Below are 18,896 nucleotides of genomic sequence, written 5' to 3'. Positions count from 1 at the left end.
GCAAAATGACTGTTTCCTTGCTGTGATTGGTGGAAGGTTGGTTCTCATTGGGTATATAAGTGTCCTCTTACCTTCAGGAGATGTAGAACTTCTCTCATATCCCTCAGGTAAGTGTTATGAAGGGGGGAGGGTTTAGCCCTGGATGGGGGTCCTGAATCCTTATATCACTGGGATAATGATAAGGGGAATGGGTTCCTGCACCATATATGGAGCTCAGGGGGTATTTACTAAACGAGTGGGGGCATGGTCACTCTTCCAATAATCCCCATTACTATCTATATAGGAGGATCTATGGGACATTTCACCAGAAGTAAATGTAGGGGACAAATTATTCTTCTGTAATCTTCCCAAATACATTCCGAAGGTACAAAACTCCATTTATAAAGCTGCTGAAGGCTTATCCAGATCACTCCACATAAAGTTGGTGACATCAATTATTTTCAGTGGAGGGAGCCAGAGACGGAACGTTCCTTAAGCTGGTGTCACCGTTCCATGTTTCATAATTGATGCAATTTGGCTGCTTGTTTAACTTTTTACCTTCATTTACATTTCAAGTTCCTTATGAAATGTCTCCCCATTGGGGACAGAACGGGGAAAATGTATCAGTAAAATAAAGTGAAATGGTTTTGTCATTCCTAGAACCCGTAATCCTGGTGTAGATGGAGGTTGGGATTCCTTGTGATGTTTCCATTATTCATGTCACATTTGGTGTCACGATTGTCGGCTGTATTTGTATAATGAATCGTTATTTTTGCAGTTTGTGGTAACAATGCGATTCTCCGCACACACCTGTCACTCTCCATCCCTCTCAGGTGTTCCTGGACTCTGGAAGATGAAGCTTCTGATTTGTTTCTTTCTCCTGTCTGCGGTCACAGCACAAACCAACAACTGTGGTGGGGAAAGTTGTCTGAAAGATGTCGTCTCCCTCACCAACCTCATGAAATCTATGGGTAGGTCACACTCTGCTGGCTTGCGGTATTTCCATCTGCTATATTTGTCTGCTTATTGCATGTTTCTGAATCAATGGGCGTCACCACAAAGTTCTCATAACGTTTCCCCGGGACAGATCCAATCTTTGGTAAATTGTTATATAAACCCCGGTAGTAGAGATGTGCACGACAAAAAATTGTGTTTAGTTTCAGATTCATTCGTTAAAGTGGTTTTAAAGGCTCAAGGATATCTACCTTTATGCATTCTATGCAAGAAGGTAAAAATCCTTCTCTGTGCAGCTCCCCCCCTAACACTTAGCTGAGCCCAATCTTCCTCCAGCACTGTGCATAGGAGCCTAGGCTCTCTGGGGACTCTCTTCTCATTGGGTGAGACAGCAGTGGGCACCATCGGTTCCCACTGCTGTCAATCACAGCCAGTGAGCCAATGAGGAGAGAGGGGTAGGGCCAAGCCACAGCTCTGTGTGTGAATTGACATGCAGAGCAGCGGCTCGGGAGTGAGCCTGCCTTGGTGCTTCCATAGCAAGCTGCTTGCTCTAGCGGCAGGAGGCAGGAGGAAGGGGACCGGAGCACTGGCAGGGGACCTGAGAAGAGGAGGACTGGGGCTGCTCTGTGCGATACCATTAGAGAATAGTAATTCTCTAGTATATAGTATAATATAATATAATATAATATAATATAATATAATATAATATAATATAATATAATATAATATAATATAATATAATAGTAAGAATTAGTAAACAAAAAAAATCCAAAGTTTTAATATCAGGAGGAATTATCTTCTTATTTCACTTTTATACCTTACTGTATTTATTGCAGTATGTTTCCATTTCAGATTTGAAATTCATTTTTAAATTTAAATATATTTTTGAATTCAATTTCATTTTCTGATTCCGATAATTTGTTTTATTATTTTTTATTTGGGATTTGTTGAATTTCATTGCTATTGTGATTTGGAAATTTGAATACATTAGATTATTCGAATAATAAAACATTATCCGAATATCGAATTGTAATGAAACAAATTGCACATGTCTACTGGGTAGCACAGGCTGGGGTTGGCACAGGCAGATGTTATCTTGTTGAAGTACCAGGAGCCCTTTAGCTCAGGCACAAATAGAAAATCAGCAACAAACTGTGGGTGACCCTTATATGAAGTCCTCGCTGGGCCCCACCAATCCTAACAATCTAAGAGCCATTTCCTTGTTCCCGTTTCCCTTCAAACTCCTAGAATGCCTAGTCTACATCTGCTTGAGATAGCACATCACTGATAACACCCTTCTTTACCCCTTTAAGTCTGGATTTTACCCCAAAAAACAGCCTCACTATCTATTAACTGATAAACCCAACGGTCTCTACTCTTTACTCATATTATTAGACCTCGGTGCCGCCTTTGATACAGTTAACCTTCTCCTCCTCAAAAAAAAGAAAAACTCCATTCTCTTGGTCTCTGTGATTCTACTCTTTGCTTGTGCTTCTCTAAACTATCTTATTACACCCTCAGTGTAACTTTCTTCTCTACTTGCCCTCCTTTTTCCATTGGGTACCTCAAGGTTCTATCCTCCGATTTCTTTTATTCTCTGTGTACACCTCCTCCCTGGATCATGTGATCACTTCCTCAAACTCAATCCATTCAAAACCGAGCTTGTATTATTTCCTCCCCCTGTATCCCCTCTCCTAACTTCTCTGTCGAGATCAATGGTACAACTAACTGTCTCTCCCCTCATTCCAGGATACTAGGTGTATTAATGGACTCTGACCCTTCCTTTTAGCCCCACTTCCAATCACTGTCCAAATCTTGCCAACTTCCCCTCCATGACATCTCCAATATACAAACCATCCTAAATCTACTAATTCACTCCCTTGTTATCTTTTGCCTTGACTTGCAACTCCCTCCTCATTTAATTGCCTTTACATAGACTATCCCCCTTCACTCCATCATGAATGCTGCTGCCAGATTCATCCACCTTATTTACCAACCCTTTAATGTCCACCACCACTCTCCTGCCAATCCCTCCGCTGGCCTTTATTCAGTGTCCTTCACTCCCCCTCTGCCATCCCTTCTACTGGCCTCAATTCAGTGTCCTCCACCCTTCTCTGCCAATCGCTTCACTGGCTTTCTTTCAGTGTCCTCCGCCCCCTCTGCCACTCCCTCCACTGGCTTCTGCTCAGTGTCCTCCACCCCTCTCTGCCAATCCTTCAACTGGCCTCTACTCTGTGCCCTCCATCCCCCTTTTTCACTACCAGCACTGTCCTCTGCTTTGTGTCCTCCATCCATCTCTGCCAATCCCACCACTGACCTCTGTTCAGTGCTCTCCACCTCTTTCTGCTAACCCCTCCACTGGCCTTCATGCAATGTTCTCCACCCAACTCTGCAAATCCCTCCACTGGCCTCTGCTCTATGCCCTCCACCTCCACTGGCTTTCACTCTGTGTTCCCCGCCCTTCTCTGCCAATCCCTCCACTGTCCTCTGCTCTGTGTCCTCCACCTTTCTCTGCCAATACCTTCAGTGGCCTCCACTCAGTGTCCTCCCCCTCTCTCTACCAATCCCTTCACTGGCCTCCACTCAGTGTCCTCCAACCTTCTCTGCCAATTCCTCCACTGACCTCTGCTCTGTGTCCTCCACCCCTCTCTGCCAATCACTTCACTTGCCTCTGCTCTGTGTCCTCCACCTCTCTCTGCCAATCTCTCCTCTGACCTCTGCTTTGTGTACTCCACCCATATCTGCCAATCTCTCCTCTGACCTCTGCTTTGTGTACTCCATCCCTGTCTGCCAATCCCTCTTCTGGACTCTGCTCTGTTTTCTCCACCCCTCTCTCCCAATCACTTAATTTGCTTCTGCTCTGTGTCCTTCACCTCCCACTGCCAATCCCTCCACTGACTTCTACTTAGTGTCCTCCGCCCCTCTCAGCCAATCCCTCTACTGACCTCTGCTCTGTGTTTTTCACCTCTCTCTGCCAATCCCTCCACTGGCCTCCACTCAGCGTCCTCCACATCTCTCTGAAAATCCCTCCACTGACCTCTGCTCTGTGTCTTCCACCTATCTCTGACAATCTCTCAATTGGCCTCTGCTCTGTGTCTTCCACCTATCTCTGCCAATCTCTCTATTGGCCTCTGCTTTGTGTCCCCAAAATCTGTCAATCCCTCCACTGGCTTCCATTCAGTGTCCTCCACCTCTCTCTGTCAATCCCTCCACTGACCTCTGCTCAGCGTCTGCCATCCCTTTCTGCCAATTAGACATGTGTAATTAGTTTCAGTCCAAATACAAATTCGGCTGAATTTTTCATTATTCAGAGATTCGGATTTATCCTAATCTCCGAATAAAAACAGTAATGAATTGTAATGAATTTAGTTGAAATCTGTTAAAATGCATTTCATTTATTCGTTTTCTAACTAATTCCAACTTTTCAGAACAATTCATCGACTGATCCGAATTCTGTGTGAAGAAATAGATGGTTGTTAAGCAGCAGGCTGCGAAGCCAGCTGCCCGCGCCAGCTGCCCGCGTCCCTAACAACCATGAGCTTTAATCTGTCAGCGGGCTTCCCCACTGACAGATGAATGTAGCGATAAAGAATGCTGTTAAAAAAATAAAAATAAAGAATGCCGGCATATGCTCGGCAATAGAAAAATGTAAACAAAACGGCATAGGGTTTGGTATGGATTTTAAGGGGAATGTAAAAAAAAAAATGGCGTGGGGTCCCCCCCAAAATCTATACCAGACCCTTATCCGAGCATGCAGCCTTGCAGGTCAGGAAAGGGGGGGGATGAGCTTGCGCCTCCCCCTCCTGAACCATAAGAGGCCACATGCCCTCAACATGGGGGTTATGTGCTTTCAGGCAGGGGGGCTCTGCGCCCCCACCCCAAAGTACCTTGTCCCCATGTTGATTGGAACAGGGGCCTCCTCCCGACAACCCTGGGCTGTGGTTGTCAGGGTCTGCGGGTTGTGGGCTTATCATAATCTGGAAGCCCCCTGTAACAAGGGGGCCCACAGATCCCGCCCCCCTCCCATGTGAATGGCTATCTGGTACATCGTACCCCTACCCATTCAACAAAAAAGTTTCAAAAAGTAAAAACCACAGGAAAGTTTTTGAAAAGTCCTCTATTAAAAAGAAAAAAAAAAAACAGTGTCCCTCGATGTAAATCCATTCACGACGCCCGCCTACTCGAAAAATAGAAAAATTTCACGTGACGGCAGAAAGGGTGGTGCCACGGGGGTGATGTAACCGGGTGCCCCCCACCCCCCTTTACCTATATAAGAACTGTCAAAGCCGAAGAGAGGGCATGCCTCCTAGGAGGCGGAGCATTTTTGGAAATGTTTCTATTTTTTGGGTTGGCGGGCATCGTGATGGACAATAGATTTACATTGAGAGACACTATTTTTTTTTCTTTTTAATAAAGGATTTGTCAAAAACAGTTTCCTGTGGTTTTTACTTTTTGACACTTTTTTGGTGAATGGATAGGGGTACCCATTCATATAGGGTGTGTCCGGGATCTGGGGGCCCCCTTGTTAAAGGGGTTTCCAGATTCTGATAAGCCTCCCACCCGAAGACCCCTGTAACCACAGCCCAGGGTTGTCGGGAAGAGGCCCTTGTCCCCATTAACATGGGGACAAGGTGCTTTGGGGTGGGGATAAAGAGCCCCATATTGAGGGCATGTGGCCTGGTATGGTTCGGGGGGGGCGCTCACTCCCCCCTTTCCTGACTTGCCAGGGTGCATGCTCGGATAAGGGCATGGTATAGATTCTGGGGGGGGACCCCATGCCAAAATTTTAAAAAGAAACGGTGTGGGGGTTCCCCCCAAAAATCTATACCAGATTTTGTGAGCGCCCCCTCCTGAACCATACCAGTGGGGTTCCCCTTAAAATCCACACCAGACCGGAAGGGCCTGGTATGGACTGGGGGAGGACCCTACACCGTTTTTTTTTTTTTTTCTATTGCCGGACATTCTTTATTTTTTATTTTTTAACAGCATTCTTTATTTCTACAGTCATCTGTCAGTGAGGAAGCCCACTGACAGATGATGAGTCATGGTTGTTAAGGACGCGGGTGACCGGCTTTCTGGCCCACTGCTTAACAACTAGCTATTTCTTCACACAGATTTCGAATCAGTCAATCGTTTTTCGACCGATCAGAATTGTAATCTTTCTGAAAAGTTGGAATTCATTAGAAAATTAATAATGTAAACTAATTTTCATGAAAACAAAACTAAATTTTACGAAAACGTAATTAAACCAAATTAAATCTGAAACCAAACTAAACTAATTCCATAACTAAATGAAATGAGTAACATAATGAATCTATCCGAAACTAAACAAATTCTTTGTTCTGCACATGTCTACTGCCAATCCCTCTATCAGCCTCCATTCACTGTCCTCCACCTCTCTCTCTTGCAATCCCTCAACTGCCCTCTGCTCAGTATCTTCCATCTCTCTCACACTGGCTTCTGATTGCCCAACAAATACAATTATAAATGTAGCAGGTTTTCCAGGCATTGGGCCTGATGTGGGTCTGCCATTAGTACCGGAATCACTGCCAGCCCATGTGAGCGGAGTCCCTGGGTGTGACAACTGAAGAAGCGATAACTCCGGCATCTTTGTTTGTTGTTTTTATTGTTTTTTGTATTGGATGGGAGAAGGGAGTGAGTGGGATACTTCTTGTGGCTTAACTAATTACAATTGGGACTTTGCTCTGGAAAAATGCCCATTGGCGCTTCCTTGACGCCAGCCAACGCCAGCCAATGCTCACTAACTTGGAGAACACTCTGAATAGCAGAGAAAGTGTTGAATCCCCAACATGCAGATCCAAGACTGAAGAACTGTAGCACTCCTGACTTTGTAGAACTTGCAAAAGTCACTCTCCCCCCGCTTCGCACATCCTGAGGTAGTATTATGAAGAACTCTTTGTAACTGTCCTTGTTACTGACACGCTTGCACACTTCAGGGCCCAAGCTACAGGCGCCGCCTTTAACCTTTACTCTTCAGGGTCACTGGCACTGTACCCCCTTTAACCTTCAGGGTCCTCAACCTAGGTACCCCCTTTAATGCTAGCTGGCACCAGATCCCAGAACCTCTACTGGAGTGGGCCCCTCTAACTTCAGGCAGACCCCCAGGGGCAATCTGCAGTACTCACGACCTTTGTAGGCTTTCCTGGGATTGGGCCCCTCCGACCCGCAGGTTCTCAGCACACTGGATCCCTCAGCTCAGCACTCTCTCTCATGATCCTCAGGCGGCCCCCTGAGATCCTCTTCCTCAGACAGGAGGAGAGACAGCCGTCCTCTCCCTCCTGGGACTCTGCTTCCCACCAAAGACCACGTGTCAGGTGCCTCCCCCAAACTTATACCCACTCCCAGAATCCTCTGTGGCATAATCTGCCTTGTGGGGTAGCTACAAGCCTGGATGTGTCCTCTGATTGGGTTTCCCTCACTGTCCTAAACATAAACAATAACAACAGCATACAAAGTCATCCACAACAACAGAACCAGCTCCCAGGTATGTAACCACTGTTACAGCCAATCACAGTGGTCACATGATTGGGCAGTCCCCCGGGCCCCCGGATTTGTTTTGGTCTGATAAATGCACGCATCCCTGGGGGTCACTGCGCCTATGTAAGGGGTGCTGGGGCTGGTCAGGAAGGATCTAAAGTGCATGTAAATACAAACAACGAACCTCTTCTATTTGTCTGTTTCCCTTTTTAGTCTGTTTCAGAGGCGTAACTAGCATCTTCAGGGCCCCGGTGCAAGAAACCAAAGAGGGCCCCCTGACCCCCCCACCCATCGGTCCCGGGGCACTTCTCACTGATCCAGGGGCCCTTTATTACTGTTCCACAGCCAGAATCTTTAATTGAAGGGTCCAATGTTGTGGCTGAACTACCAAGCTTGCTAAGGTTACACTTGCAACCAGGCCCTGGTGTTCCACCACTGTGGGGGGTTCCCAATTTCCTCTTGCTGTCCTGTCCCTTCTATTTACAGGGTCGGTCCAGCGTCTCTGTCTTCGTGGCACTGCATTAGGATCCAGTGCTGGTTACATTATGGGGTTGAAGGACAAATGTGCGGGAGGGCTGGCACTACTGGTTGTAGACAGCTGAGCTCTCCACCAGTCACCTAGCAGCGATGACACTGCATAGCTTTCTCTGTTGACTTGCCGACTGGGATGTGATTTGGATGATGCTCCCGACTGGATCGAATAAGTGGACATAAACACAGTATTTAATAGAATCAAAAGTACAAAATACATATATATCAGCCATATGCTCAGCAACCGTGGGGGCTCTAAGCAATAAAACCACTATCATATTTATTATTAGATACGATTGGGAGCATCGCCCGGATCACATCCAGATCACCATATTAACAGAATCTATACCATACTCTTATCTGAGCATGCAGCCAGGCTAAACAATGTAGCAGCTGCTAGGCAACTGGCGGAGAGCTCAGCTGTCTACAACCACTATAACCAGTACAACCCCCCCTGTGTACGCACCCATGAGCCCCATAATGTAACCAGTACTGGGTCCTAATGTGCTGCAGCCGCTGCCAAGGAGACAGAGACACCAGATTGGCATTGTCAATATCAGGGGCAGGACAGCAAGAGGAGGCTGGAAACCCCCCTTGTGGCGGAATGCTAGGACCCGGTCACAAGTGCAACCCTGTTAGTTCCGTCACTGTCTCAGTGGGAGGATTCCCCTGTCCACCTTGAACATTTTTTGTTGAAGTCCGGTTCACACTGGTGCGGTGAGGGAACTGCAGAAATTCCTGTCCGGGTCCTGCAATACATCAATACAGGCAGTTCACACCGCGCTCTGCAAACCACTGCGAGTATCGATATTACTGATCAAAATTAATAATAACCCCAAATTGGTTTGCCGAACGCAGTGCAAACTGTGGAAACCGATGGAATTGGATCTCATGGGTCTGAACACCCTTGCAATCCGATTCCAGTGTAGACAAAAAAAAGGGCCTTATTGGAGCAGATCCAATGCCAATGGAGCCATACATAATATATGGCTCAATTCGCACCACACTGAATTTGCATGTCATTTGTATAGGAATCTGGTGCGATTCCTGTACAAATGAGATGCGATGCAGTAAAGTGTGAACCCAGCCCAAATGAAAAAAAAAAAATCAATGTATGGGCTGCCTAAGTGCAAACTGGAAGTGAAGTTTGTGAAGTTCTTGGAAGAACAGAGAGGGGGGGGGGGGGGGGGGAGATAAGGACAGTCCGGCAATCACAGTATACTGCACAGCTCAGTGTTCACTTACCAGAGGACTAAAGCTATTATCTCTGGCTCAGACCGCGGCATCATTCATATTTCCTGCCTGCCCGGATAGGAGAGTGGGCGGTCCGAGCATGCCTACTGAGGCAGGAGGAGGAGCAGCTTGTATTCCTCTCTCTTCTTCCCTCTCCCATCTGTGAGGGGAGGGGGAGGGGGGAGTGTGCTCCCTGGGCTGTGCGAATGTCATATAGACAGTCGGTTTAGCTGCAGCCACCTGTCCCCGCTTCCGCTTCCTGTCCAAATCAGGTTGTTTTTTTTTAAACTGAACAGCACTGCCTTGGGCCCCCGAACAGTGGCGGAACTCCAGGGCCCAGTCCCAAGTGCGACTCCTGCAACCCTGGTAGTTCCGCCACTGGTCTGTTTAATATGCCGTTAAAATAATTTTGTTAAATTTGTTTGATAAGTGCAAAAAAACATCTGCTGATCCTGTCGGAAATCCTGCAGGCTGACAACTTTCTGTGCTCACTATTATTGGTTACATTGTTCCCAGCTATCTATGAGGACTACCGGGCTTCCTCTTTAATTCATGGAGTACAAGGGGGGTGCATTTTGTAGTCCATTCCTACAATGACAACTCTGCTCCTCCATAGATAAAGTACAGTGAGTGACATTTTTCTTCTTAGGTTTAAATATATTTTAATAATTTCGGTCCCAGCCACTGATTTCCACCAGCCATGATAACAGGGAGCAAAATGATATGTGATTTGTTTCTGCAGATGTGTAGGTTATGTATGTAGTGGTGTGCCCCTTTATCCAGATGCAGGTGCAAGTCCCTTTAACTCGATTCCCCACAATCCTCTGGGCTCCCAGCATCCCCTGAGTTCCAGGACACACCCAGGGAGTATACATGCCAGCTCCGCCCAGCTTCCTGTGCTCAGAGAGATCCTGCCTGATGGGACAGCAGTGACTGGGCAAGTGAGCTGTCCTCAGGTGCTGGGTCCTTATCTGATCAGTCTGGTGTGTGGGCCACCAGCAGTGGGCACAAGAGCACGCAGCATCTATCCAAGCCCCAGTCACTGGAGAGGACTCTGTTACAGTCCATAGGGAGAAGCTGTCCAAGCAGTGGGTTGGTCCTATCTACGGCCCCCAGAGCCTCCTGACCGAAGTCAGCATCAGCAGTGCCTGTGTGAAGTCTGTGCCAGCAGGAAATGCCCTCAGCTTACAGTCTGCTGAATGAACGATTAATCTCTTGGAACATGTGAGAATCTTCAGCTCTTTATCCTATCAGTAAACTGAACTCAGAACACTCTGCCATAGCTTCCCTTTTGCTGACAGGATTGCTACCACAGCAACTGCCTAAGTACACAGTCATATGGGGTCCCACCCCCACAGCAGGCAGATCTGGCCATTAATGCCCTTGAAGGGGAAGCAAGGAAGGTAATTTTGCACCTTTCAGCAGAGGACCAGGATTCCCTAGACAAGATAATCAGCCGCTTGGAAGCAGTGTACACCCAACCGGTTGCATTAGGGGATCTTCGGGCTCGCTTTATCAGTGGAAGGCAGAGAGTGGGAGAATCCATTCCGCAGTACGCTGTGAAACTGCAGGATATAGCAGCCGAGATCCGACGCAAAGAGAGGAGGCGAGCAGGACGTGCTGGCTGGAGTGATACAGACGGGTGGCTGAAGGATCAGTTTTTGGATGGGCTTCTGTCTGACAAAGTCAGGGAAAAGCTACAAGAAAAGGACAGAAGTAACCCAAACTTAAAATTTGTCAAAATTTTAGAAGCAGCTATCCTGTATTCAGAGCCCAGACGTGCCAGTGCGGACGTTCTCATGGCCAGCACAGGGGATAAACCATGTAAACTGCCACAAACTGAACAAATAGCTCCATGGGAGGTGGCCATCCACAAGCTGACAGAAGGAATGGCCCAGCTCCAGACAGAACTTGCCACGCTGAGGCACGAGCAAGATAATCCAAGGGGGCCAAGGGAGAACATCCCTTCATGGAGAAACCGGTCACTGCCCCGCCGGGGACCAAGAAGGGAGAGGTCACCCTCCTCATGTTGGGGCTGTCAACAAAAGGGACATTGCTCGAGGGACTGTCCTGATCAAATACCAAGGGGGCCATTAAACCCAGAGGAGTCAAGCAGTGGGGCGGTCCAGCAAAACGACTCCCCAGTCACACACGGACGTGGGGGTCGATTGCCCTGTGGTACATGGGTACTTTGATGGTCAAGAGATCGAGTGTCTCTTCGACACTGGCTCCCATGTCACTATTCTACCAGAACCTTTGTTCCAGCGATACTTCCCAAAGAAGAAAATGAGTCTGGATACCCCATGGACCTCACTGACAGCTGCCAATGAACTTCCTATAGAAGTGGTTGGGATTGCCTGGATGAAGGTAAAACTGTGGGGACAGGACCTTGGCAAAAAGGTGTGGTGGTTACACGTGCATCCGGAAAAGGACAGCCGCAGGTGATATTGGGCATGAATATCATCCAGGGGCTGAAGCCTGAGCTGTTGAAATGATGTCCTACACACCTGGAACCACCTAAAGAAGTTAGAAATCTGCTTCTTACCTTGGCAGCACTAAAGGACAAACACGTGGCCAATGCCCTATCACGGTACCCTTCAGTACAACCACAGCGAGATGTGGATTAAAGGCTGAAGAAGAAGAAATTCCACCCGTAATGAGGGCTAGACCTAAGAGTCAACCACGGGTGGACATCATCCATGTATTTGAAGAGTATAACTGAGCGGAAATACAGAAGAATGATCCTGTGATTGCCCCAGTAAGAGAGGTGATGCAGTTACGGCGGTGGCCCAGTAGAAGAGAAAGATCGCAACTGCTGCCAGAGACACAAAAACTGTTGGGTGAATGGTCACGTTTCCTCTTGAGAGATGGCATATTGTATCGCAGAATAATGTTCCCCCATGACTCTTCGGGAACCTGGCAGGTTATACTGTCATGGGCCAGAGCTAGACAAGTGGCAGAAAGAATCCATGTGGAAGGATGACATTGGGGTGTCCACAATACATTTGCCTGGTTCAAAAGGCAAGCCATGTGTGTGAGGCTGTTCCAGTTGATCAATCAGATATCTCAGCACTGCGCGGTATGTTCCGTGACAAAAGTGGCTGAGGCCCAGGTGCCTCCCATGACTTGGAACACGTCAGCCCCATTGGAAGTAGTGACAGTTGATTTTCTCACTCTCGACATGTCAGAAGATGGACATCGCCATGTCCTTGTTATGGTGGATCACTTTACTAAGTTTGCAGTAACTGTGCCAACTCATGACCAGACTGCAAAGACTGCAGCCCAAGCAGTGTGGAAGCACTTCTGTCTCCCTTATGGCTGCCCTCAGAAGATACATTCAGACCAAGGGCCCTGCTTTGAAAGTGAGTTCTTCCAGGAGTGGTGTCGTGCCTTAGGTGTCATAAAGACACATACGACCCCATACCACCATCAGGGTAACTGAGCATGTGAGAGGTTTAATTATACCCTGATACAACTGTTGAGAGGACTGGCTCGTGAAAAACGAACCAAATGGACCCAATACTTGGCTGAAGTGGTTTGGAAGTATAACCATACTGTGCACTCAGCGACAGGTCGCTCTCCTTACCATGTGATGTTTGGCCGTACTCTTGGGGGAACTACAGATCTATGGGGTGTGGTCCCCAATGAAGAGCTGGAGTATACTCCAGCATCCTGGATTCAAGAGGTTTAATAGTTTGTAAAGGATCAAACTTGGGTGGAACAAGAAGAGTCAGAAGCTGAGGTCTATGACCTGAAACCTAGAGACAGGGTCCTGATCCGGTGCAAAGGTGCACATCAGCAGGGTAAGCTGACAACTCCATGGAAGGAAGTGCCTGGAGTTGTGTTACAGCAACCCATCCCAGGAGTGCCAGTCTATGACATCCAGAAGGAAAGTACTCAAGACAGGCCAAGACGGTTACACCGCAGGCTTCCTAAACCTTTTAGAAGCTACAGGGAGATTCCTGGGAGTTCAACTAGAGAGCCAGAAGAACTGGGTTCAGAGCCACCAGTAGCAGCCCCAACAGAGAATCAGTGTTGGCTACTCCCTGTTCCCCCACTGCTACATCCAAGTCTCTCAGGAGAGATTACGGGTACAGATGATGCCGTACAGCCCAATGATTACCCAGCTCAGGTTACTACTCCTGTTGTGGAGCCCTCTGACCCCCTGTCTACTGAGAGGCCTGAAAGTGAGGATGTACCTTTGTCTGCCCCTGGAGAACAGCCTGAACCTCAACCCTTGAGATGTTCTCAGAGGCACAACTTTTGGGAAACCACCTGAACACTTTGCACAAGAGGACTTTGTATGGTCTGTGAACTTGCCTGGGATCGCAAGTTCAAGTGGGGTGGAGTGTAGTGGTGTGCCCCTTTATCCAGATGCAGGTGCAAGTCCCTTTAACTCGATTCCCTACAATCCTCTGGGCTCCCAGCATCCCCTGAGTTCCAGGACACGCCCAGGGAGTATAAATGCCAGCTCTGCCCAGCTTCCTGTGCTCAGAGATCGTGCCTGATGGGACAGCAGTGACTGGGCAAGTGAGCTGTCCCCAGGTGCTGGGTCCTCATCTGATCAGTCTGGTGTGTGGGCCACTAGCAGTGGGCACAAGAGCACGCAGCATCTATCCAAGCCCCAGTCACTGGAGAGGACTCTGTTACAGCCCATGTGGAGAAGCTGTCCAAGCAGTGGGTTGGTCCTATCTACGGCCCCCAGAGCCTCCTGACCAAAGTCAGCATCAGCAGTGCCTGTGTGAAGTCTGTGCCAGCAGGAAATCCCCTCAGCTTACAGTCTGCTGAATGAACGATTAATCTCTTGGAACATGTGAGAATCTTCAGCTCTTTATCCTATCAGTAAACTGAACTCAGAACACTCTGCTGCCATCTAGTGGCCATTAGTAGTACTGCAATAGAATTGTTTTCACATGTTTTATGCCTGTTTCTCCCTTCCTCATTTTGCTGTTTTGTACTGCAAACCCCTATCCACATGATCTCCTGTGTAATCTACATTCTGCATTGTTAAGTAAAGTAGAAATTGCACATTTTTTTTAATTTTTTTATTTCAGGTACTTATATAGCGCTGTCAATTTTACGCAGCGCTTTACATATACATTGTACATTCACATCAGTCCTTGCCCTCAAGGAGCTTACAATCTAGGGTCCCTAACTCACATACATACACACACAGTAGGGTCAATTTTTTTTATACAGGATCCAATTAATCTACCAGCATGTCTTTGGAGTGTGGAAGGAAACCGGAGTACCCGGAGGAAACCCACGCAGGCACAGGGAGAACATGCAAACTCCAGGCAGGTAGTGTCGTGGCTGGGATTTGAACCAGCGACCCTCTTGCTGCTAGGTGAAAGTGCTAACCACTACACCACTGTGCCGCCCCATAAAATTCCAATCAAATTAAGACCCAACCCAACACGGACACCTTCATGCCTAGGAAAGACAAGCTAGCGATCCAATGCCGTACAGGTCAGAGGTTATTCCAAAATAACCCATGTTTAGTGTCTAAAGATAGGACATTCCAAACTGGACCATAAGATATCGGTTTCAAGCGTGTAACCGTTTCATATCTCAAGATATGAGTTCTTTTATTAATCTGTCAAACGGGGAGGTCCCTTAGCAGTTTATAAGACTCAGAGCCTATTGGCTAAGTACTTCTGGTGACACCCCCTGGAGGGTCAGAGAAAAGGACAGGGACTGATAGAGAGCTCAGTTCTCATTCTAAGATCGAAGGCATAACACCGCCCAAGGGGAACCAAACATACCTGTTCAACTCTGAAACTAAGGTAATACCAGGACCGTTTAATGCAAGTATTTTCATCCTTTTGCTTCATATTTCTCAATTGCTGTATTGTGTCTCTATTTCTTTGTAACCCATTTTTCTGTAAACATTTTTATTCGCACCAATTTTAACCTTTCTTATAATTAAACCTTATTTTGAAAAGTGTTAACTTTGTCTCTAAGCTCTTAAATGCAACTTGACCCAAACGAACCTGCCTCCTGAAGTGCGCTACTGTGTGTTACAGACGGTTATTTTAAAGTCATAATTGATATTTGTACTGTTTAGGCTAACCTATCTGAACCATTCTGGTCTGAGGTGACAGTGGGTGTTACAGACGGTTATTCTAAAGTCATAATTGATATTTGTAAAATCACGAGCGTCCTCTCCGCTCATCATAACGTAGAGGTGGTGGCAGGGAAAGGGTTAATCGTTTAATTAACCCGGTGACAATCGCTCTCAGTCTGCTGGCATCTAGATTGTGGTCCTGCAGGCTGGACAATCTGTGTGCTGGGTGCAGCTGAGAGTGGCATTGTTACGCAAGTGACGGCAGGGTGTGAGATTGCTTGGTCTTTGGTCACGAGGTGGATGAGAAGGCCAGGGGTCTGATACCCGCCACCGTCACATCACTACTGGTCTGATCATTTGGCTGATATCGTTACATAACATGTATAATTTTGCATGGAGGCGGCTATATCTGCCCAGGTTCCTCATATTTCTGTCTTCTTTTCCAGCTTCTACAGTCCTGGAGAACAGTAAAATTGTCTGCTATGATCACAAAACGAATGGAGCATTCTCTACTTGTCCTACAGGTAAATGATCACAAGACCTCGAATAGAGCTCAGGATCAGTGTGAGAGTGACCTATTCTTCAGTCCAGACCACCCATGGGGTCCTAGAGATCTCAGACCAACTAGAAGAAGGTTTACACTTGTGGGTTTGTTGGCCTTAACTTTATTGGGGCTTTGATGTGTTATTCATATACTTCAGTCCAGATCAACCATAGATTTATTTGTAGGTTTGATGGCCTTGACACTATGGTGCATATATGACTGACACATAGCCTCCTCTATAGATGATGAGCACATAGCCTCCTCTATAGATGATGAGCACATAGCCTCCTCTATAGATGATGAGCACATAGCCTCCTCTATAGATGAGCACATAGCCTCCTCTATAGATGAGCACATAGCCTCCTCTATAGATGAGCACATAGCCTCCTCTATAGATGATGAGCACATAGCCTCCTCTATAGATTATGAGCACATAGCCTCCTCTAGAGATGATGAGCACATAGCCTCCTCTAGAGATAACTGACACATAGCCTCCTCTGTAAATGATGGGCGCATAGCCTCCACTGTAGGTGACTGACACATAACCCCCTTATTAGATGGTTGACACATAGCCTCCTTCTGGAGATGATGGCCACATATCCTCCTCTGTACATGACTGACACATAGCCTCCACTGTAGGTGACTGAGAAAAGCGTTCCTATTATATGGCTGACACATAGCCTCCTCTGTAAATGGATGACACATAGCCTCCTCTGTAAATGGATGACACATAGCCTCCTCTGTAAATGGATGACACATAGCCTCCTCTATAGATAGATGACACATAGCCTCCTCCTGTAGATGGATGACACATAGCCTCCTCTGTAGATGAATGACACATAGCCTCCTCCTGTAGATGGATGACACATAGCCTCCTCCTGTAGATGGATGAAACATAGCCTCCTCCTGTAGATGGATGACACATAGCCTCCTCTGTAGATGGATGACACATAGCCTCCTCCTGTAGATGGATGACACATAGCCTCCTCTGTAGATGAATGACACATAGCCTCCTCTGTAAATGGATGACACATAGCCTCCTCTGTAGATGGATTACACATAGCCTCCTCTGTAGATGGATGACACATAGCCTCCTCTGTAGATGGATGACACATAGCCTCCTCTGTAGATGGATGACACATAGCCTCCTCCTGTAGATGGATGACACATAGCCTCCTCTGTAGATGAATGACACATAGCCTCCTCTGTAAATGGATGACACATAGCCTCCTCTGTAGATGGATTACACATAGCCTCCTCTGTAGATGGATGACACATAGCCTCCTCTGTAGATGGATAACACATAGCCTCCTCTGTAGATGGATGACACATAGCCTCCTCTGTAGATGGATGACACATAGCCTCCTCTGTAGATGGATGACACATAGCCTCCTCCTGTAGATGGATGACACATAGCCTCCTCTGTAGATGGATGACACATAGCCTCCTCTGTAGATGGATGACACATAGCCTCCTCCTGTAGATGGATGGCACATAGCCTCCTCCTGTAGATGAATGACACATAACCTCCTCCACCCTAAAGAAGTGACTCTGCTTACCCACTCTTGATGTACAAAATTTAGATAAGGAGAAAGGGGGGGCGCTAATTGGTGTTAAGTTATAGTTACAAGGAGCAAGCTGCACATTGATCTGCTAATAAGAGTTACAACAAAGTATACAGATACAATGTATCCATGTATGAAGAACATGGCACCCGGGGAGCTCCTCCTTTACACAGGGACCGCTGTCATGGCCCCACCCCCAGGAGAACAAGTTGGGAGAAGACTAAGAAGTGTCAGTAGAGTGCTGAACATCTATATAAGGGTATTTTGGGGGTACACTTTGGGGACCCCAAACATCTGCATATTGCTGTGTGTATATATATATATATATATATATATATATATATATATATATGATTGCAGAATGCTATGATATTTAATCACTGCCTCTTCTCATTTTATGCAGATTACAGCACCACGGGATGTGCCTGCGGGTTTGGATGCGGCTCGTGGGACATCCAGGCTGAGAGAATGTGTCACTGTCAGTGTCCTGGCATGGACTGGACAACGGCTCGCTGCTGCAAGATCGGATCTAAGTAGAGTCTTACCACCAGAGGGTGGACACTCCACTGAATAAACTCTTCTATCACAATCAGCTTCAACAAAAATATGCAAATAATGATAGAGACGACCAGTCTCTGCTCTCCATGGTCAGGAGAGAATGGACCAGAGGCTCCAATTCTAAAAGGCTGAAATTGATATTTTTTCATTTTTGACAATTTGACAAATAAAGATTTTCTGAAACTTTAGTTCTATTACTTCACTCTAAACCCAGAGGCTGGAGAAGGAGCTTTCCCTGGGGTGACTGTTACAGATTAGGGGTGTACTGAGAGGGTACAGGGATAAGGGAGACTTTACGATACGCAAGGTATCACTATCCATTGGGTGTCCTCAAGAATCAACCAACATGTTGGCCAATTATCACAATAATCCCAATGTTTCTCAATCTGTACTTAAGGCAGTGGTCAAAAAACAACCAGCACACACTAATATCCAATCTACCAACACTCACGTGTTAGGGGCTTGTGATGAACCTGACTCCTGACACCTCCGGTTATTATACTTAGCTCTCCAGCAGACTGACATTCAGGACACACGGCAGAACCAGGCGATACCACTAATAGACTCAGTACTAACACCCACTAATGTCTCTTACCACCAGCCACCACTAAGGGGAGACAAAATGTAGGTGGTGGGAGCACACAGGCAGATGCAAATCCCGCACACAATCTGGTTGTCCATCTTGTTTTCTTTCAACCAACTCCTGCAATACAGGGGGAAAAATTCCCATGAGTCTGGATCAGGATTGGCCAGCAAATCAGCCAGTGGATCAACTTCATGCAATTGCCTCAAACTACATACTAGAAGGGTGAAAGCAACTTAATCTTTGTGTGCTGTCATCACTCTTAGACACTGGTCCTGGTCATTAGGGATGATCGAACGGTTCGGGTCGACCATCGGTTCGACCCGAACATTGGCTGTTCGAAATTCGGCCGAATTCCGGACTTTTTGGGGTAAAAGTTCGGAA

At 46.9% G+C, this 18,896-nt stretch overlaps 1 protein-coding gene across 1 annotated transcript; it reads left to right on the top strand.

Annotated features, from left to right (window-relative positions):
- Window positions 1–771: 771 nt before the first annotated feature.
- LOC309566578 (resistin-like beta) lies at window positions 772–17,931 on the top strand. The gene is made up of 3 exons (XM_082271766.1): window positions 772–950; window positions 15,709–15,786; window positions 17,775–17,931. Exons 1-3 carry the CDS (start codon window positions 833–835, stop codon window positions 17,906–17,908), a joined length of 330 nt encoding a protein of 109 aa, XP_082127892.1. The 5' UTR covers window positions 772–832; the 3' UTR covers window positions 17,909–17,931.
- Window positions 17,932–18,896: the final 965 nt, after the last annotated feature.

Source organism: Pelophylax lessonae (genome assembly GCF_965119305.1).
Source record: "Pelophylax lessonae genome assembly, chromosome: 1".
In the NCBI taxonomy this organism is placed as follows: Eukaryota; Metazoa; Chordata; class Amphibia; order Anura; family Ranidae; genus Pelophylax; species Pelophylax lessonae.
The sequence above is the reverse complement of the archived record's forward strand: the minus strand, read 5'-3'. Positions and strand labels throughout refer to the sequence as shown.